Genomic DNA, 19182 nt, shown 5'->3' with positions numbered 1-19182 from the left:
TACTGTGGCGGCAAACATCAACATGTGATGGAAATATGTGGATCATTCCAGACTTGAAAAACAGATCCAGCTCAACCATTAGCAGCACAATTCTTATGACTGTAGAGCATTTTATTATTCACGCGCCGTGTTTAGCACAGTTGACTCAGGCATGTGCATGGATTATTTAACCCTGGAGAACCCAAGAACCCTTTTCTTCTTTGGAAAATTATGAATCATACATTAAATGACTGCTATGAGTTCACTGAACACCAAAATATATGTTTTTTTAAATTTTAACCCTTTTTTTTAACTAGCTCAGAGTTGCTAATTTATCAAAATATATATATAAAATATAGTCCTAGGTATTCTGCAACATGATATGAAATAGATTAACAAAAAAAACACAATTTTACCATCGGATGGTTTGCCGAGAAGATGGTTTTGTTTGGATTGATTTCCAGCTCAACAAAACAGCATGTTGCCAGCCATCTTGTCACCACCACTCTGGCTCATGTAAGTGCAATATTCATCCACTAGATGGCCCCATGCAGGGGTCAGAAGTGGCACTCTGGACTTTTGAAGTTAAATTTGTAAAAAAAAAAAAAAAAGGTCTTTGTTATTTGAGTAGCAGAATTTATAGGGGCCAAATTTGACCCGTGGGTTCTCCAGGGTTAAAATGAAATTTGGGAACAGAAAATGAACTCCAATTCTGGAATGAGTCACGTATCAAAATGGTCAGAGAGTAATTACTCAAAACAGTTTTTGCTCACTTGATAGGGATTCATAGCACACGCCCTCTACTACGCTGAACTTCCCACACACACCTTCTTCAGCAGCAATGCGGTGCACCCTCACTTTGGGGCGCCCCATTCGGAAGACATTGAGGCTCGGATCCACCAGGAGTTTGCAGTAGCCTCCCAGCAGACACGCTAGGTCTTTGGCTGCCAGAGAGTCCATCAGTAAGGCAAACGGCTGAGAGATGGAGGGCATTGTAGAAGATAGTGTAAAGCGGAAGTGATTAAAGCCAGAGGGTGAGGGAGAAAAGGCAACGGAGTGGGACAAAGGGGGAGAGAGAGTCACATTTGAGTCCAGTGAATTAATCTTATGGTGCTCATACACACTCCCTTCGGCTACTTGGGTGTCACAGTAGGCACGCTTGACCTATATTTGCTCCAGCATCAATTGTCTAATCTGTGTCAGCGTAAAAGTGCCTCATTTTAAACGAAAAATAGAGCCAAGTAGCCTCTTACATACCTTCATGTCGTGCAGCGAGATGCGCAGCAGGCTGACTTTGTCCGACTCGGAAAGCAGCTCCACGCGGCTGATGCTGCTGAACTCAACCAATGTCGAAATGACGTTGAGCTTGTGGTTGATGACTTGACTCATGCCATACTTGGCTCCCACCAACAGGCTGACCAACACCTCCCTTTCTTGAAGCTGTGGGTTAATGAGAGAGAAAACGTCAACACAGTAAAGCAAGTTAAAGAGGGCGGCCATTTTATCACTTGCTGTTGACTGGAAATGACATCACAATTGCTCAGGGCTCATGTAGCGACCAATCACAGCTCAGCTTGTGAACATCACATGACCAAACTCAGAAAACAAAGTGAGCCTAAAAAAAATTCTTTACAATACGTTCTATGTGCCCCAATAGTCTGAAATTGTATTCTGATTAAAATTGTTAGGGGGCGGCCATTTTGCAACTTCCTGTCAACTGAAAATGACATCATTGTTGCTGAGGGCTGGTTGTTATTTGAGCCCTGACCAACTGTGATGTCATTTTCAGTCAGACAGCAAATGGCAAAATGGCCGCCCCCCTGAGATGGATAAAAATGGGTGGATCTTGCTGTTTAATTCATATTCCACAAACACAATATTAATCACAATGCTGTATTCTAGACTCCTCGGGGCGCATACAACAGAATATTGCCAAGAAAATTACTCTTTGCTGTCATTTTATTTGAGTTTTTTTTTTTTTTAAATACAGTTTTCAGGCAAAATTAAGAGTTTTTCGCCTAAGTGCAGTACCTCATTGTGCCGCTAGGTTCCCAATTTAAGCTGCAGTCATATTAACAGACCAGAAACAATACATTTTATGCCTGTCAGTATTGTTGTATACTTTCTTTGTACTGTATGTGTTACTGCTCCACATGTGTTGAAGAAACAGTTGTGAAGGTTTGAAATTATTGTAACATCTCTGCTAATTTCCATTAGCCTAGCCATGGGGTTTTGCATTATAATAGCATTAAGAAAGTAGACTTTTGTGAGACAAAATGATATGGTTTAGTTGAACATTGGTGTTTAAATGTAAAATATTTAATCCTCTTTTGATCTAACAGGCAAAATATATCTGGGTCTTCACACTTACCATCATCGTAGCTGAGTAGGATCTTCCCCCATAAGAAACGAGCTCTCCCAGTTGAGTGAGGTAGGCCAGCCGAGCCTGGGAAACAGATATCACCTAAAAAACAGCAGTGGGATGAGAAAATACAGGGAATACGGACAGTCTGAGTAAAAAAACAACAACATTTTCTGTCCTCCACTCAATTTACCAAGCTACACATATCCCATAATGTGCCCTTACTACTCTAGCTGTCACTCCATATATCGCTTAAAAACCACAAGAGAATTAGCTCTGAGCCAACCCTACAATTGCAACTGAACTCTTAGTAGCCATCATTTTTACACTCCACTGTATCCTCAGGCAACCTCAGTCAAACGTTTACCTTCTGGCGAGGCTCTAAAAGAGACTGGATTTTTTTCAGGTGGTAGCTGATTGCTTTCCTCAGGTCCTTCTCCCTCATGTTGCCCAGCAGTGTGGGAGAAATGAAGCTGTCGAGGCCAAACTCCTTCCTGTCATCAAATAACAGTGTGGGGCATTTTAGGTTCATGCTGGAATTTCACGCGAAAAGCTCAAAATCCCAAATTTTTCACAAGTAATGTATATTAGCTTGAAATGTTTTATATCACTTTGAAGCATGCACATTAACACTCACGTAATGGCTTTGATGGAGGTCCTGGTCAGCCCGCAGCTATCCAGCCTCTCGTGCATGTGCAGGGCAGCGAGGCGGAGTGCAGTGTTACACTTCATTTCTACAGCAAAGCGCTCCCGTAGTACATCGCCAACACTCTGGAAGCACAAATGGTTAAATCAACATAGAAAATGTTTATGCTTGCAAGATGACACAAGAACTTGTACATGCATCCTTGAACATAAAAGTCAAATTTGGATAGCCGGTCTATGATTTAGATGGCAAAAACAAACATTTTTATTATTTTTATACCATAGACAAATGAACTCATTCACTGCCATTGACGGCTATAGACGTCATAAATTCATTTGAACTATTTCTATTAGTTTAACATTTTTTTCCACTTTTGTTAACAAGAGTATGAAAACCTAGAATTTTTTTTTGTACATTCAGAACAGATATAAAATTTGTGATTAGTCCTGAGTTAACTATTGAAGTCATGCCATTAATTACGATTAAAAATTTTAATCGCCTGACACGGCAAATTTTTTATAATCTTTTTTTTTTTTAAATAAAATAAAATGTAATTATTTTTTCCAATTTGTTATAATATTTTTTAAATATTTTTTTAAAGAAATGATTATTAAAAATTAGGGGTGTCAGGCGATTACCATTTTTAATCATAGTTAATCGCATGACTTCACTAGTTAACTCACGATTAATCACAAATTGTATATCTGTTCTAATACAACAACAAAAAAAATCTAGCTTTTCATACTCTTGTTAACAAAAGTGGGAAAAATGTTAAACCAATAGAAATAGTTCAAATGAATTTTTGAGGTCTATGAATTATGAATTGAATAATCAATATTAGATCCACTGACAGGGAAATAGCCAATAATACACTTTAGTAAATAAATTAATATAATGTGATGCTGATCTAAGTAGCAGCTATGCTTCTCTAACCTGTAAAAACAGGTACTCAAAGGCAAAGGCGTCCTCCTGTTGCATGTCCGCTGGATCTCTGGGAATGAAACACACCCGGAACAGACATCTGTAATCATGGGAGTCTTTTTTTTGCACCACCTGAAGGACACATGAACACCAAAGCAAATGTTAGTGCAAGTTCCAAAAGTCAGAACGACACTTACATCCATTTGATTTTTTTTTGGGGGGGGGGGGCTATTTCATGTTATTTTCTTACCTTTTGTATAAGCTCATCTTCATGCAGCAGCAGTAGTTTGGTGATGCTGTACTGTTGCTCTAGCACCAGGGCAAAGTATTCGATAGCCCGGATGGATAGTTTATCCTTCAGAGTCAGAACAATATCCTGGAATGGTGAAAAAACAACAGTTGAGACCCTCCTAAACAAACATAATTCACCCTAGTCTGCTGACTCCAAATTGTCTCACTCACTTTTGCCTCTCTGTGGTGAGGAAAACAAGCCATAAAACACAAAAACTGGAGTCTTTCTTTTGTTTTGTTTTTAACAGTACACTTACAAATACCAAATGAGTTACATCACAGCTTTACCTCTATTCTAACACCACTTATTCTTACATTAACCTCATCCACTAGAACATTCTCCCCCGCTTTCCTCCTTTTCATAGCCATCAATTTAACTCACTCACGACGTCCAAAATTTATTTGAACTATTTCTATTAGTTTCACATTTTTTTCCCACTTTTGTTAACAAGACTATGAAAACCTAGAAACAAATTATTGTACATTTAGAACAGATATAAAATTTGTGATTAATCTTGAGTTAACTATTGAAGTCATGCGATTAATTACGCTAAAAAAATTTAATCACCTGACACCCCTAATTTTTTATAATCTTTTTTTTTTTATATAAAATAAAATAATTTTAATTATTTTTTCAAATTTTTTATAATCTTTTTTAAAATATTTTCTCAAAGAAACGATTATTAAAAATTAGGGGCGTCAGACGATTAAATTTTTTATTGTAATTGACTTCAATAGTTAACTCACAATTAATCACAAATTTTATATCCGTTCTAAATGTACAATAAAAAAAAATTATAGGTTGTCACACTCAAAAAAACGTGCAACTAATAGAAATAGTTCAAATGAATTGTTGACGTCTATAGCCGTCAATGGCAGTGAATGAGTTAATTGCTTTTTACTATCACACCATTGGAGTGCAGCAACACTACCCACACTCATGCTCGTGAGCAATCATGCAATGTCAGGCAGTGTGAAAATTACAAAAATACAGTACTTCAATCTCAATTAAGGATTTGTGTGTTAACAGATATGCAACCCTTTAATTTACGCGCCCTTTTCACATGTAAAGTGAATACCTTAACAGTTGTGGTGTGGTCAAATTTGAAGGCCTTGGTCTGTCCATTCTCTAAATAGACTTTTAGAACGTTAGGCAGGAAGAGAAGAGAGTTTCCCTGTTGGAAAGAATAAAAAAGAACAGATAGAGCATGACAGGCTGCAATGCAGAAATGTACAACTGATGCCCCTAATGTACGCATAACATGGAATAATGGCTGTCCATTACAAAGCATTCTAAATTACTATTATTCATTTAGGTCTCTGGGCTTATTGAAGAACAGCAGCAAGATTTCCCAGAATGAAAGATAACAACAGTAGGCCTAAGTACATTAATTATGCTACATTCATTTGTCATCCTATATGGAGCCATTTATCTGTCACGCTTACTATTTGTCATTTTAATATTGTAAAACTGAGCGAATAAGAAGCTGAGAAGCAAGAATTGAAATGATACGATCCCACTTTGTTTGGACCTCTTTCCTGAATTAATCAAGGCGGCGGAGTTGGGAGGAAAAAAAATATCAGATTTAGATGAAACAAGAGCGGACAACATTCGCAACTAATATTGAATATGAATGAGGCAAAGATCCGAGTTTGTGGGCTAACTGGCAGAGGTTCAAATATTTCATCATCATTAAGGCAGTAAATTAGGTTGCTAAGATAATTGGATGGTAAGAGGATAGATGGAAAGATCATCAAAATCTTTACGACAATAGATGTCTTTTATTACAGGTCGCCTCATACATTTGCTATATTTGGACAAAAGTATTGGGACACTCCTCTTCATCAACAAAGTAGTTAACGGTGTGACATCATTCGTTATCTTCTATTGAGTTTAGAAATGAGTTTACAGTATATCATTTAGTTGATGCTCTATGTGCCTTAAATTGCCACACGGTGACAAATAAAGTTTTTAAAATTTGCATTGAAATGCTACATAAGTCAATGGGGATTGAACTGTTCTCACCTGAGTGTGCCCATTGACCACCACCTCTTCTGCAAAGCGCACTTTAACTGGATTACTCCTCAGACGGGCTCTCTTCTCCGCTGACATGATGGATGATTTGGGATTCTGCGACACACACACACACACGCACACAAACGGCATGTGGCCTTTTATGACCTTCGGACTCAAAGAGCTGACGTGCTTTTTATACACTTTCTAATCTGGAGATTTAATATTGAGGCTGCATGCTTGAAATACAGTACAGGGAGGATGTTGGTATGAGCGATGGTGCAAGGACTCTTAGTGAAGGCGTGCCGAGCGAAGTTCATCAATGTCTTCTTTGTACTCACAGTCATGTGCCGGAGGATCGTCACGGTTATGCAGTCCTCCAAGTCCCTGTGCAGAAAAACAAACAACACACATTCAACAACACATATTCTCGTTTCAACTGCCAAGTGAGCACTTTCCCCTACAAACTTTGCCCCAAACATGTTAAGCTATTCTCACACCCTCCAAAATGCATCAACCCGAATATACTGCGTTAAACAGTGAAGATTTTTACTGGATGGGCCACATGCACATGGTGGCACAACACGTAGCCTGGTTAGTAGAAATGTTACTTGATTTGATCTGGTGGTTTAATTAAAGGACATGTAATACAGTCAATCATAAACAAAGCAAAAAAATTGACCAAGCAATGGCTTGTAACTGTAAAAATATACAGAAGTAGGTTGGCGTACTCACAAGTCAACATCCTAATGTAGTTGGGTCCCTAAAGCGGAATTATTCAACTAAGTAAATAATCTGTAGTTCTCTGCCTATTTCTGTGGCGCTAATCAACATAATTAGCACCAACTTTGACATGGCGGCAATATCATGCCAAAGCCAAGAAAGGCAAACAGAGCAACAATGTTAGCATAGATTAGCGTTAGCTAAGAGTGTTACCAACAGCATTAGCTTTTGATGTGTATACTGGTTAAGATCATATTCAGATAAATTGTCGACAAGTTGACAAGTGCGTTTCAGTAGTTTGTTGATAAAATGCTACCTTTGCTATTGACAATGAAATGGAATCTCCTTAGGCGCTCACTTCAAATGTGTATTAGCATTAGCTTGTAATAAACCACATGGTGAAGAGGAGGGTGAGGTTGTGTTTGGGAATGTGTCTATGCGGCACAAAAAAGGTTCGATTTTCTTGTGGATTTTTTTCCCCCTAGCCACTATGAACACTTGCAATCGAGCTAGGATGAGGCGCAGACAACAAATTGGCAGCAGGAATGCACCTGTGATTTGCAGCCCACTGTTTGTCATCGTAATGAATATGCTGTAACGTTTTTCCTATAACTACCACAACTATGCAATTAACTGGGAAGTGTATTATAAAATTATAGTATGACTTCTTTAAAGCAACTTAAAATGCAACTAGGTAGCATTAAAAAGTGGGGCGGAGCATCAAAAGAATGTGAAGAGAACTGGGTTGTAATAGTTTTGGAGTTTTCATTCTAGGTTTTTTTAATGCCATTTTGAATGTTAAAAAAAAAATCTGTTTAAATTAGTTTGTTAGTTTTTTTTAATGTGTTGTTTTCGTTTTTGTTAGTTTTAGTATTAGTGTTAGTTTTTCCTTATTTATAGAGTACCGTATATGTCAGACAAACTGTACTACAATTCCCAAACGACTTTTCAATCTACTTTCTTTTGTATAACCGTACAGTAATAATGAAATAATTGAAAGCGATTCTTGAAATCTCAGCTATGAAATCTATTGACAAAGACAAAAAAAACTAATCATATATATATATATATATATATATATATATATATATTGTAATTATTTTATTTATTTATTTTTTGCTAGAATTGTAGTTTCATTTTTTTATGTAAAATTTTGTTTCAGTAAGTTACATTTTTTTTCTTTTTTAAGCACTTTTTTTGTTTTGTTTTTTGTTTATTTTTTTCTTTCTTGAATGGTAATGTGCTATGATTGGGTCATTAGGTCATTGTGTTATGTTGGTGTATTATGCTTATGCAACTATCAACCTATGCAAATCGGGAGGACATTGCGGTATGGATGTATTATGCTTATACAGTTACTATGTCACGTATGATGATAATGTGGTCAGTTGCTATGCAGTTGTTTTGTTCCTATAGTCACTCTTATTTTATCCGACAGGCCTTCATTCTGCCATAGAATTGTGCATTTTACTAGCGAGAATTACTGAATGACACTTTTGTCAGCACGTTGAGGTTTTCTATCCCTTTTCCCAACATGCAAATTTTCTTCTATGCAAGCGTTTCAGTCATTACTTTGTATTTTTGTATATAAAACTCTATTTCCCAACTCCTGTTTCTTGTCTGAGTTTGGGTCCTCAATTCACACCTCACACGACAATGTTTTTTCCCCCCAAGTTATTTTGCTAGTCTCTGCAGTTCTCACCTTAATATGTTTTCCACCTGATCACCGTTCAAATCCTCCAGCACTGTGTCATTGATCTGCAAAACCTGGTCCCCTGGGTAGAGTATCCCATCTGCAGGACTACCTACATACACATACACACACACAACCATAATCAAAAACGTGTGTGCTTGCATACGTGGGGTAGTAGCTACTTTTAGTACAGATTAAAGGAGATCTATACACACATATGAAGGCGTACATATGCGCACGCACAAAATGACACATATGGTTATTCAACATGGCTGACTCAACAGCTCTCCAGGACGTGAGGGGTTACAGTTATTCTGGGCCTCTTCCAGCTCAGCTCCACACGGCTTTCTCTCGTTTTATTTATACTCATTTGTTTTCAGGCAAGCGAGCACGACCGCGGCGCAGCAGTTTGGGCTTACTCTTACTAACGCACATTCGCAACACAAAAACACACGGAGACCACATATGCGTAAATACATACGCCCACGCACTCCTTTCGCACGCCCCATCTGCCTGGCAAAGCCCCGTCTGCCCGAGAGATGCATGCAGTTTTGTACACGCACGCGTTGGCACACATTCAGGCTCACTCATGCCGCACAAGAGTTCACCCCTCCCCCGTCGAGCTTACGTGTCACTTCTGCTAATATCCTGATCTTTGCAGTTTTTTTTAAGACCCCTCCCTTCCTCTTTGTTTTGCCATGCGTCAAACTAATCCACAAATGTCCCCAAAAAGCTGTTAGCCGCAGCCGCACCCATGTTGATATCATACCATTTCTTCACTTTTGTCTCATGTTTTGTTCTATACTGTACCCCTTTTTCTGTCAGTTATCCTTTTCATTGGGCAAGGGACCATATTTGGTCATGTCAGTAGTGGGCTGTAAGTGCTAGCAAGGTATATTGGCTGCATAAATTGTAAAATTTGTTTCCATGAAATTACATTTGTTTATTCGCAACAGTCCACTCCAGTGTGTCCAAACCTTTTCATTTAAGGGCCGCATACAGAAAAAAAGAATTATGCTAGGGTCGCTCTTCAATTTTTGATTATAATTTATTAAACACCCTGAAATCATAAAGTCAAGCATTTAGTTGTTGTTTATATTTTGTAGTTATTTTTTGAAAAACTGCTACATAGCAGCTGTCTGTATAAGGCAAATAATTTAGGATTTTCAAGGTTTGTGGGTGGCCTCAGCCCTCAATCCCACTTGACTATCTCCACATTAAGAAAAAAATCTTAACAATAATATGTTTTATGCAACCCTACTATTCTAAATAAATACGATATTCTGGTTAATATTGCATATAAGCAGCAAAATCCAGCAGTTTTTATCATTATCAGGAGGCGGCCATTTTGCCACTTGCTGTCAATTGAAAATGACATCACAGGTGCTCAGGTATCAGGTAACAACCAATCACAGCACAGTTTCAGAAAATGAGTGAGCTGTGATTGGCCGTTGGCCTGAGCCCTGAGCAACTGTGATGTCATCTTCAGTCGACAGCAAGTGGCAAAATGGTCGCCCCCTGAGATGGATTAAAATGGCTGGATATTGCTTCATAACTCATATTCCACAAATGTAATATTAATCAGAATGTCATGTTTAGACTAGTGAGGTCACATATAACATATTATTGTCAAGAAATGTTTATTGTTGACTTCCCCTTTAAGGATCAAAACAAGAGAAAACTGCGGTAAGATGGCAATTTTAAAAACAGTTAGTTGAGGATCATTAATGTTGACAAATCTGAATTTGACACAGAGCAGATGGTGGTGCGTTACTTTTTTTCATTTTACCATGGTGTTTATTAAATTTTGTACACAAGTAATACACATTTTTTAAACGAAATTTAATACTAAAACAAAGCATTTTTGAAATAACTAAACCGCAGACAGAGTCACCTTGAAAGTTAAAACTAAATTTAAAAAACAAAATGAAATAAAAACAACAATTCCCAAACTATAATAACCCAGGCCATGTCAAATGTAATTTTTAATATATGCTGTGGGCCGCTGAAAAATGGATGGTGGGCCATAAAGGGACCCTGGGCCATATTTTGGACACCCTGGTCTATTCTATTCATTTTGTAGCGCTTCACTTGGCTGTACTTCTTCAAAATGATGTTGATGGAAGATTTTTTTTTTTGTCCAATCAGATTTCACCCTCCATTGTGTTGCCATGTCAAGCTAATTTTCAGGAGTCAGTAGTGCTTGCCGATATGACTTAAACTAAATTAGCAACGGGACGGTTTATTTATCCAATCAAATTTCAGCTCACTGGCTCTTGATGATGTCATCATTTTCTAATCCCGTCCTCTGAAAACTTGTTACGTCACCCCAATGAGCCTTATCATCATCACCATTATACCCGGATAACAATTTAATGTTTGTTTTTTTAAGTCCTAAATTTAAAACTTGGCAAATCAATTACCATCTTGTACGCTGACCCACAGACCCAAGTAATACATCAGCATTTCTTAGTTTTGCTTCTTAAAAGCTGGCTAACGGAAAAGTGATTGAGTTTACAAAGAGTGAGCAGGTGTAACTGTTGTTCAGGCGGGTCCACTGGCCCCGAGCCCGGCAGCCTGAATGCCAAAGGAGTCAACGTGTGCGTGGATGGGTGTATGTGAGCGAGGGAGAGAGGTGGTGGGTGAAGTGTTACATAAAGCAGGTGGCCACTTAGCGAGACCAATGCGGACACACTCTTTAGCACACTCCATATACCTGTGGCCACATCCCTGACCAGCAGGGGTGTGTTTGTGGTGAGGGCGAATCCATGTCCAGTACTTCGGTCCAGCACAGGATCTCTGGTGATCTGCAGTGACAGCTTGGCTTGGTAATTCTGATTGGACAGGCTGTTGGAACGTTGAGGCCTCCCATCGCCTAGCAACCGCTCTCTGAGGGGGTCAAAGGGGGTGAGAAGTTACATGAAGGAAACAGTGACATAACACGGAGACTTTTGGGGCAGAGAGACCAAAGGGAACAGGCGTGTTTTTGTATGGAGAACCAAAACTGCCAAAATTCAAAATAAATAAATGACTAAATAAATAAATAAATGACTAAAACTGAAAATCTAAACGGATATAAAAAAATATAATTTGAAAATTTAATTTAAAAAATAAATATAGATGGAAATAAAAAAATATATATATATTTTAAAAAAATAATAATAATAATAAAAAAATATATATATATATAAATACTGTATATATATATAAACATAAATATAAACATTTGTATTTAATTTTTGAATTAAATTTTTTTTATATTCCTTTTTATTTTCCCTTTTAGTCATTTATTTATTTATCTAGTCATGTATTTATTTAGTCATTTATTTATTTTAAAATTTGGCAGTTTTGGTCCATACTGCCAGGACGAAATGTTATTCAAATGAGGGGGCGGTCCTAAGCGTGCCTTGGGTTGGACTCCGCCGTTGCAAACTGCCTTTCATAGGTCGAAGAAGGAAGCCACAACTTGCGACTTGAGTCGCTCGACAACAAGTCGAGGTGACATTGGACAAGATAGTCGTCCATTGCTGGAGCTCTCCAATGCAAGTCGGCGAGACTTCTTTGTTCGCCGAGCCGCTCCCTCGACCAATCAAAGGTAGTTTGCAACGGCAGAGTCCAACCCAAGACACGCTTAGGACCGCCCCCCTCACTTAAATAACATTTCGTCCTGGCAATATGGACCAAAACTGCCAAAATGTAAAATAAATAAATGACAAAAAAAAAAGAAGACAAAATAAGTAAATAAATGACTAAAAGTTCAAATAAAAAGGAATATAAAAAAATTAAATACAAATGTATATATTTATGTATATATATATATATATATATATATATATATATAGATTTTTTATTTTATTTCCATTTATATATTTTTTTTAAATCTAATTTTCAAAATATATTTTTTTATCCATCCATCCATCCATCCATCCATCCATTTTCTTGGCCGCTTTTCCTCACAAGGGTTGCGGGGGCGCTGGAGCCTATCCCAGCTGGCTTCGGGGAGTAGGCGGGGTACATCCTGAACTGGTTGCCAGCCAATCGCAGGGCACATAGAGACGAACAACCATACTCACAATCACACCTATGGACAATTTGGAGTGTTCAATTAACCTGCCATGCATGTCTTTGGAATGTGGGAGGAAACCGGAGTACCCGGTGAAAACCCACGCAAGCACGGGGAGAACATGCAAACTCCACCCAGGAAGGCCGAAGCCCGGACTCGATCTCACGTCCTCTGCACTGGGAGGCGGACGTGCTAACCAGTCAGACACCGTGCTGCCCATTTTTTTATTTTTTTATATCCGTTTTTATTTTTAGTTTTAGTCATTTATTTATTAAAAAAACATATATATTTATATAAAAAATATAATTAAAAAATGAAATTAAATTTTCCATTTCCGAGCTGTACCTGCTCAGTGATTCTCGGGTGCGACGTATTATGGTTCCCACCACCTGCTGAACCCGGCTTGCTCTCCGAGCAGGAGACCTGCTCCGACACCGCTCCTTCTCCTCCATTTATCTAAAGAGATACATATAAGGAAAGGGTTTATTTCAGACGCTGAGATTACAGAAGCGTATGAAAGGAAATAGCTTTGTAAGAAAAATCCGAGCGAGCTCAGATTCATCTCCATAATCACAATCTCATCCTCTTTGATTTTCTAAGACGTGTGTTTTGTCGCCCCTTGTGTGATGACTAATCAGACATGCGACCAGTCAGGAGTGCAACACAAAATAAAGTAGTCGAGAGGGATGAGGGAGCATGTCACACCGTCAATCATAAAAAAATAGCTGCACTGTCGGACAATAACAACTCACAATCATGCTTCAATCCATACATTAAGCAGGATTGTGCAGTCACGCACTTCTTGTTTTGCTGTTCTTTAAACAGCGTGTCGGGTCATAATGAAGGACAGCAGCCTCAAGTGAAACCGCGAGGAAGCAAATAGCAGGACGGGGTTATAACCTTAATTTGGGAAGGAGTTCCCCACAGCTTTGTGATGTTTTCTGCAGACTCATCTAAAAATATGCTCTTCGAAATCAAACGCACACACAGTTTTACGTGCCTAAGAAGTATGGCTGAAAGGCATTTCCAGAGCAAGAATGTGTCAAAATCAAACCTCATTGTGGTTTTGAAGATGTGAAACAGATTTGGTGCTTTTGTTTTTCGTCTTCAGACGAGTACTCGCTTTGTTTGAAATTCACTTTCGCTCTGTGTGTTTTTGTTTTCCTCAAATATTATTGTGCGCGAGTCCTGTCATACAAGCTTCCAGTACTGGAAGGGATTAGTTCAAATATTTGAACCCCAGAAGAAGAGAAAGCAGAGGGGACATTTGCGGAGGGCCGCATTTTGTTTGTTGCATTTTTGGGGTTTTTGTTTTTTGAGAGAATTCTGATATGCATGCCTGGCCAGCAGAACCATGTGTTCGTACTCCCAGATCTTATACGATGCTAACGTAGTGATTCCCAACCAGTGTGCCGAAATCAAGAATAACGTACAATTGGTGACTAACCCTTACATACCTTCCAACTTGCAGAGTCAAAAATAAAATATCGGGAAACAGCTTATTGAAGTTTTATATCTAAAAAAAAAAAGAAGACGTTTTTACCACAAATAAATTTGTGCGATTGTCAAGGTAAAAGTAGATCGCTCAGTCCGCTGTATTGAACATTAGCATATTCATCGATTATTTTGGGGAAAAATATGCTTCAACATTATGTGACAAAAATTACCTATATGATGTTTTTTGCGCTAAGATCAAAGCTTTGTCTTATAAAAAAATTTATTCGGCACCATCTTTTGGCATCTTGGGGCCAAGGAACAATGTTGAAGTGATGGGAGGAGCTTCATTTGGCCAGGCTGGAGCCTTGTGTAATACAAAAAAGTGATTCTCATTCTCTTGTGGCATCTGTAGGCCATGACAAACAGTTTGGCTTGTTGTCAACTGGGCTAATTAGGGACTTTCACAGCATGGCTCGGTCCCTATCCCTCACGAATACCCAGCCACTGCTGGTCCCACATCTGGATATAAAATAGATAAGCTGCAAAGGGAATCTGGCTTTAAAAAAAAAAAGCCAAAATTGAGATTTTAGTAGTTTTTTTTAGGTGCAACAATTAATCAATTAATAATAATTGGTCAATAATTGAATTAAATAACAATTATTTTGATGATTGATTCATCATTGAGTGAGAGAACTAATTTAATTTAAAATTGTCCAATTCCTCATCATTTCAGCCACTCAACCAAGTAGGACATTTGCAAACAACTGCTTTTAATCTGGTAAACAATGACTAGCATTTTTGCCAATTTTCTGACATTTTACAGATCAAACCAGTAGCTGAATCATAATCAGTTTATTCTTGTGAACTCTCTGCACCTCCAAATTGAAATAATGCCCTGTTTTTTTTAAATCAAGTTTTTATTATTATTTGTATCCAATTTATCTACAGTATTAATCAAATCTGACATTCAGTAAGTCCTCCTCAGCAGTAGTTGGCGCTATACTGCAGCAGTTTGACTCGGTGGCGAATCCTCATCAAAAAGAAAGGTCTTTGTTTACAATTTATTGTCATTGTGTTAAGAAATTTTATACATCAAAAGCATTACAGGTATATTCAAATAATCATTAGTATTTATAGTAAGTATATATAATATTTTTTGAAATACTATACTGTACATACATACTCAAAAATTACAACATATAAATTCTAAGTTTTTACAATGACGATTCGTATTTTTCTCCTTCATTTCCTAGCGCCAAATTTCTGATTGGATTTAACAGTCATCATCTTCATCTCAATTGCTGCTTGTGTGCCAGCGATGACGAGCCTCCCGCAGTAATACTATAGCATGCTGCGTAGGTTTGACCTTTAAGAGGATTAGAAGCCTTCGATCTGCACGGGCTGGGCAGGGTGTCACTTTAGCACCTCCTGCTGATCCGTACCGAGGCCGATTGGCGAGGATGAGCGAAGCTACATCGCTGACAGCTGCGCCCGAGGAGATGAGTGTGATTATTGACGCAACGCTGAGGAACGGGGACTGACAAACTACTCGGCCTCGTTTTTTTTATAGGTGCACTGGATGTAACATTAGACTTTTATGACTCTTTTCTACTTGTGCAATAGCGTCCATGCTAAACCCAGTTAGAGTTGGCCAGAAACGTTTGGATTTAAACAGAATCCAATACAAGTTGGCATCCACGTAGGACAAAGTTTCTAACACGTGCTGAAGCAAAGATCGACGTGTATTCTGTCAGCGGAATAATCGAAACCAGATGGACATTTCCAGAGTCCCAAAATAATGCCCTGCATAACTACACAGCAAACTTTGCAATGTTAACTCAACACTTAAAAGTGACATAAATTGAATAGATCAAAATCGGTGTTGACGTAACTCACGAAGTGTTATTATGTCAGTGTAAAATTAACACAAAACTGAGTAAAAAAAAATTAACACTGCATAGTGTTAATACAATTTAACACTAAAGATAAATAACTCTTGAGAGTGTAAACATGACTCCCAGCAGTGTTGATACATTTACTCTTTAGCATTGCATTGAGTTGTAGAAGATTAACTCATTCGCTGCCATTGACGGCTATAGATGTCAAAAATTCATTTGAACTATTTCTACTAGTTTAACTTTTTTCCCACTTTCGTTAACAGGGGTATGAAAACCTAGAAAAAAGAAATATTTAGAACAGATATAAAAAAAATATTAATCGTGAGTTAACTATTGAAGTCATACAATTAATTACAATTAAATATTTTAATCGCCTGACGCGAATTAAAAAAAAAGAAAAGATTATTAAAAATTAGAGGCGTCAGGCGATTAAAAATTTTAATCGTAATTAATCGCATGACTTCACTAGTTAACACGATTAATCGCAAATTTTCTGTTCTAAATGTTTAAAAAAAAAAATCTCGGTTTTCATACTCTTGCTAACAAAAGTGGAAAAAAATGTTAACCTAATAGAAATAGTTCAAATTAATTTTTGACGTCTATAGCCGTCAATGGCAATGAATGAGTTGCCACTGAGACACAAATAACTCTGGTAAGTGTTAATTTCACACCCGGCTGTGTAGGACCTGGGAGATGGCGTGACTCACCGCGATGAAGCTTGCCTCTTTAGGACTCCGCTACACAAACAGCCGCTCGCCCTCTGAGACATCAGCTCTGCAGCCCTTCCAGGATTGGCTGAAAGGAGGTGGAGGGGGACCCTTGTGATCATCGGTGCGGGTCCCACTCTGTGGTAGCCACCTGTGATGAGCAGATTAGGAATCAATGTCCGCTCGAGAATGAAGATCGAAACATCCTGTAATCAAAGATCAGATGATATTTTCAGGGTGAATCTTGAATCTTGAAAGTATGTCAAGCAAAGCAGATGTGAATCCAATCCAGCTTTGTGAATGTGGTTTTCCAAGAGGCCCCTCCTCCGGTCCCCCCAAGGCTCTCTCGCTTTCTCTCTCACTCACTCTCGCTCCACCACAGCCTCTGATGCACATGGCGATGGGGAGACGGGGCCCTCCATCCTCATCTGGTTGTCTAGATTAAAATTTCATAGCGCCCGGTTCGGTTAACGGCTCTAACTGGACGCGCTCGAAAGAGGACAGCAGAGTGTGGCGCGCACACAGAAAGGCTGCCAAGCAGACAGAAATCTTGGCCAGTAATAAAAGAGCTTTCATCATGAACATCAGGGGCGGATATGGCTGGAACCTAAAGCCAGCTTGAGGAGAAAATAAACATTTGGGGAATGCTTTGTCGTTGGCTGCGGCGTTAAGGGAGTGCATGACCACACATCAAAACCGACTAAAATTGCACTTAAATGTTGACCTGCTTCGGTAGGAATTCATCTTGCAGCTTCTCCATTAACTCATTTGCTCCCAAAAACATATACATTTGTTCTATTATAAATATTGCCATGCTCCCAAAGACATATTTATAAGTTTTTTTGTTTTGTTTTTTTAATGTTTTTTTTTCATGCTAGAGCATACAGAAGCCTTTAAACTGAACAGAATGCATGAAGCAATGGTAGTTATTACAAAAATGGCCAGCAGGTGGCAGCAGAGTATAAGAGATCAACCAGGGCCGTTTTGCAAAAAAGCTCTTCCCCGCACTGTTTTAAACAGATTTGTGAATAATGATGAAACTTAGCTACCTGTATATTCCAATGCTAATTTCTGCAAAACGAAAACAGATCGAAATATACATTTTTTTCCTGATGAAAGAAGAGACTCTAATCTTTCTTGTGGTAGGTTCTATGTTTTTATAGCAATAGAACACAATATTCTGCGGGCCTTGCAAAATCAGTCAAAATCCAGTTAAACAGCCAGGAGCAAAGGGGGTTGCTTCAGTGAAAATGGCTGGGACGTCAACGCTAAAATTTTGTATTTGCCCCCACTAGTCTTAGCAAGGCAAATTGATAAATATTGTGTTTATGAAATATGACTTAAGCAGCAAAACCCACCCTGAAAGTGACGTCACAGTAGCTCAGGGCTCAGATAACAGCCAATCACAGCTCAGCTTCAGAAATCAGGTGAGCCGTGATTGGTGGTAGGTTGTGATGTCATTTTCAGTCGACAGCAAATGGCAAAATGGCCGCCCCTTTAAGATGGATAAACTGGGTGGATTTTGCCGCTTAACTCATATTCCACGGAAATAATTTTAATCAGACTACAATTTTAGAAGACTAAGAACATATTGTAAAGAAAATGTTTGGTTTGTCTTCCTCTCTGTGTCCCATACAGCGAGCTTTTTGAGGAGGCTCGTGTGTCCCAGTGAAAAAGGCAGCAGAAGACCAACACAACTGCAGGGTACATGAATAATGCATGGCGCTAATGCAGCTAGCACAGCCTCCGACCGCCTTCTTCTACAACCTCGCCAAGGCAAGACAACAAACGCAGAAAACTAGAGGGGACACTGGAAAGACAGATGGGGGTTGCAGAGGTGAAACGGGGAAATGGGAGGCGGGTTTAAAGGGGGCTAAGAAAAGGGGGACTGGGATCGTGAAAGAGTGGGTTGAAGAAAAGAGAAGGGAGAAAGGACAGGATATTGGAGGGGGTTTAAAGAGGCCGAAGAGGGCAGCGTCAAAGAAATGCACGCTGAAGTGGATGAATAGAAAGAACAAAAGTAACTACAGTGCGTTGCGAGGGAGTTTGTTCATAAGGAGGAGTTGGGAATGTTGATGAGTGCAGCATTCCTTATTGCAAACCCAGCCAGATGGCATGACACTGATGTATTGTGTTCTTGTTGAATCAACTAAAAAAACAACAACATACCTGCATTGTTATTACCTCTGCCAAGAAAATTGTAGATATCATCTATTGTTTAGATTTGTTAGCAGCACAGTGGCGCCTTGAGATACAAGTTTAATTCCTTCAATGACCACTTTTTTTGTGTTCGTCAACAATGAAAATAACACGCTATAATAATGTACTTTAAAAAAACAAAGCAATAACTTAATTTAAAAGAATGCAAACAATTAAATGTGTGTCATGATTTAATGCTTATAATTATATTCATTGAGCTCCTTTGGGTGTGCCGGATTTGACCACCGG

General features: G+C 38.6%; 1 protein-coding gene across 3 annotated transcripts in view; it reads right to left on the bottom strand.

Annotated features, from left to right (window-relative positions):
- frmpd1b (FERM and PDZ domain containing 1b) overlaps window positions 1-19182 on the bottom strand; it is a 35277-nt gene that overhangs the window by 7967 nt on the left and 8128 nt on the right. Inside the window, exons 2-15 of one of the 3 annotated variants that reach the window (XM_077578191.1) lie at window positions 16735-16940; window positions 13038-13148; window positions 11346-11518; window positions 8639-8741; window positions 6555-6600; window positions 6226-6330; window positions 5279-5374; window positions 4159-4284; window positions 3921-4040; window positions 2979-3112; window positions 2709-2835; window positions 2351-2443; window positions 1237-1419; window positions 753-954 (exon numbers count right to left, since the gene is read on the bottom strand). In XM_077578191.1, the coding sequence (XP_077434317.1) occupies window positions 753-954; window positions 1237-1419; window positions 2351-2443; window positions 2709-2835; window positions 2979-3112; window positions 3921-4040; window positions 4159-4284; window positions 5279-5374; window positions 6226-6330; window positions 6555-6600; window positions 8639-8741; window positions 11346-11518; window positions 13038-13144 (1615 nt within the window). In that variant the 5' untranslated portion in view covers window positions 13145-13148; window positions 16735-16940. The remainder of the gene's footprint in view (window positions 1-752; window positions 955-1236; window positions 1420-2350; window positions 2444-2708; window positions 2836-2978; window positions 3113-3920; window positions 4041-4158; window positions 4285-5278; window positions 5375-6225; window positions 6331-6554; window positions 6601-8638; window positions 8742-11345; window positions 11519-13037; window positions 13149-16734; window positions 16941-19182) is intronic. The other 2 variants (XM_077578190.1, XM_077578192.1) reach the window with 2 other exon arrangements.

Source organism: Vanacampus margaritifer, chromosome 10 (assembly GCF_051991255.1).
Source record: "Vanacampus margaritifer isolate UIUO_Vmar chromosome 10, RoL_Vmar_1.0, whole genome shotgun sequence".
NCBI classification, from domain to species: domain Eukaryota; kingdom Metazoa; phylum Chordata; class Actinopteri; order Syngnathiformes; family Syngnathidae; genus Vanacampus; species Vanacampus margaritifer.
Note: the sequence above shows the minus strand (reverse complement) of the source record. Positions and strands in the feature narration are given on the sequence as shown.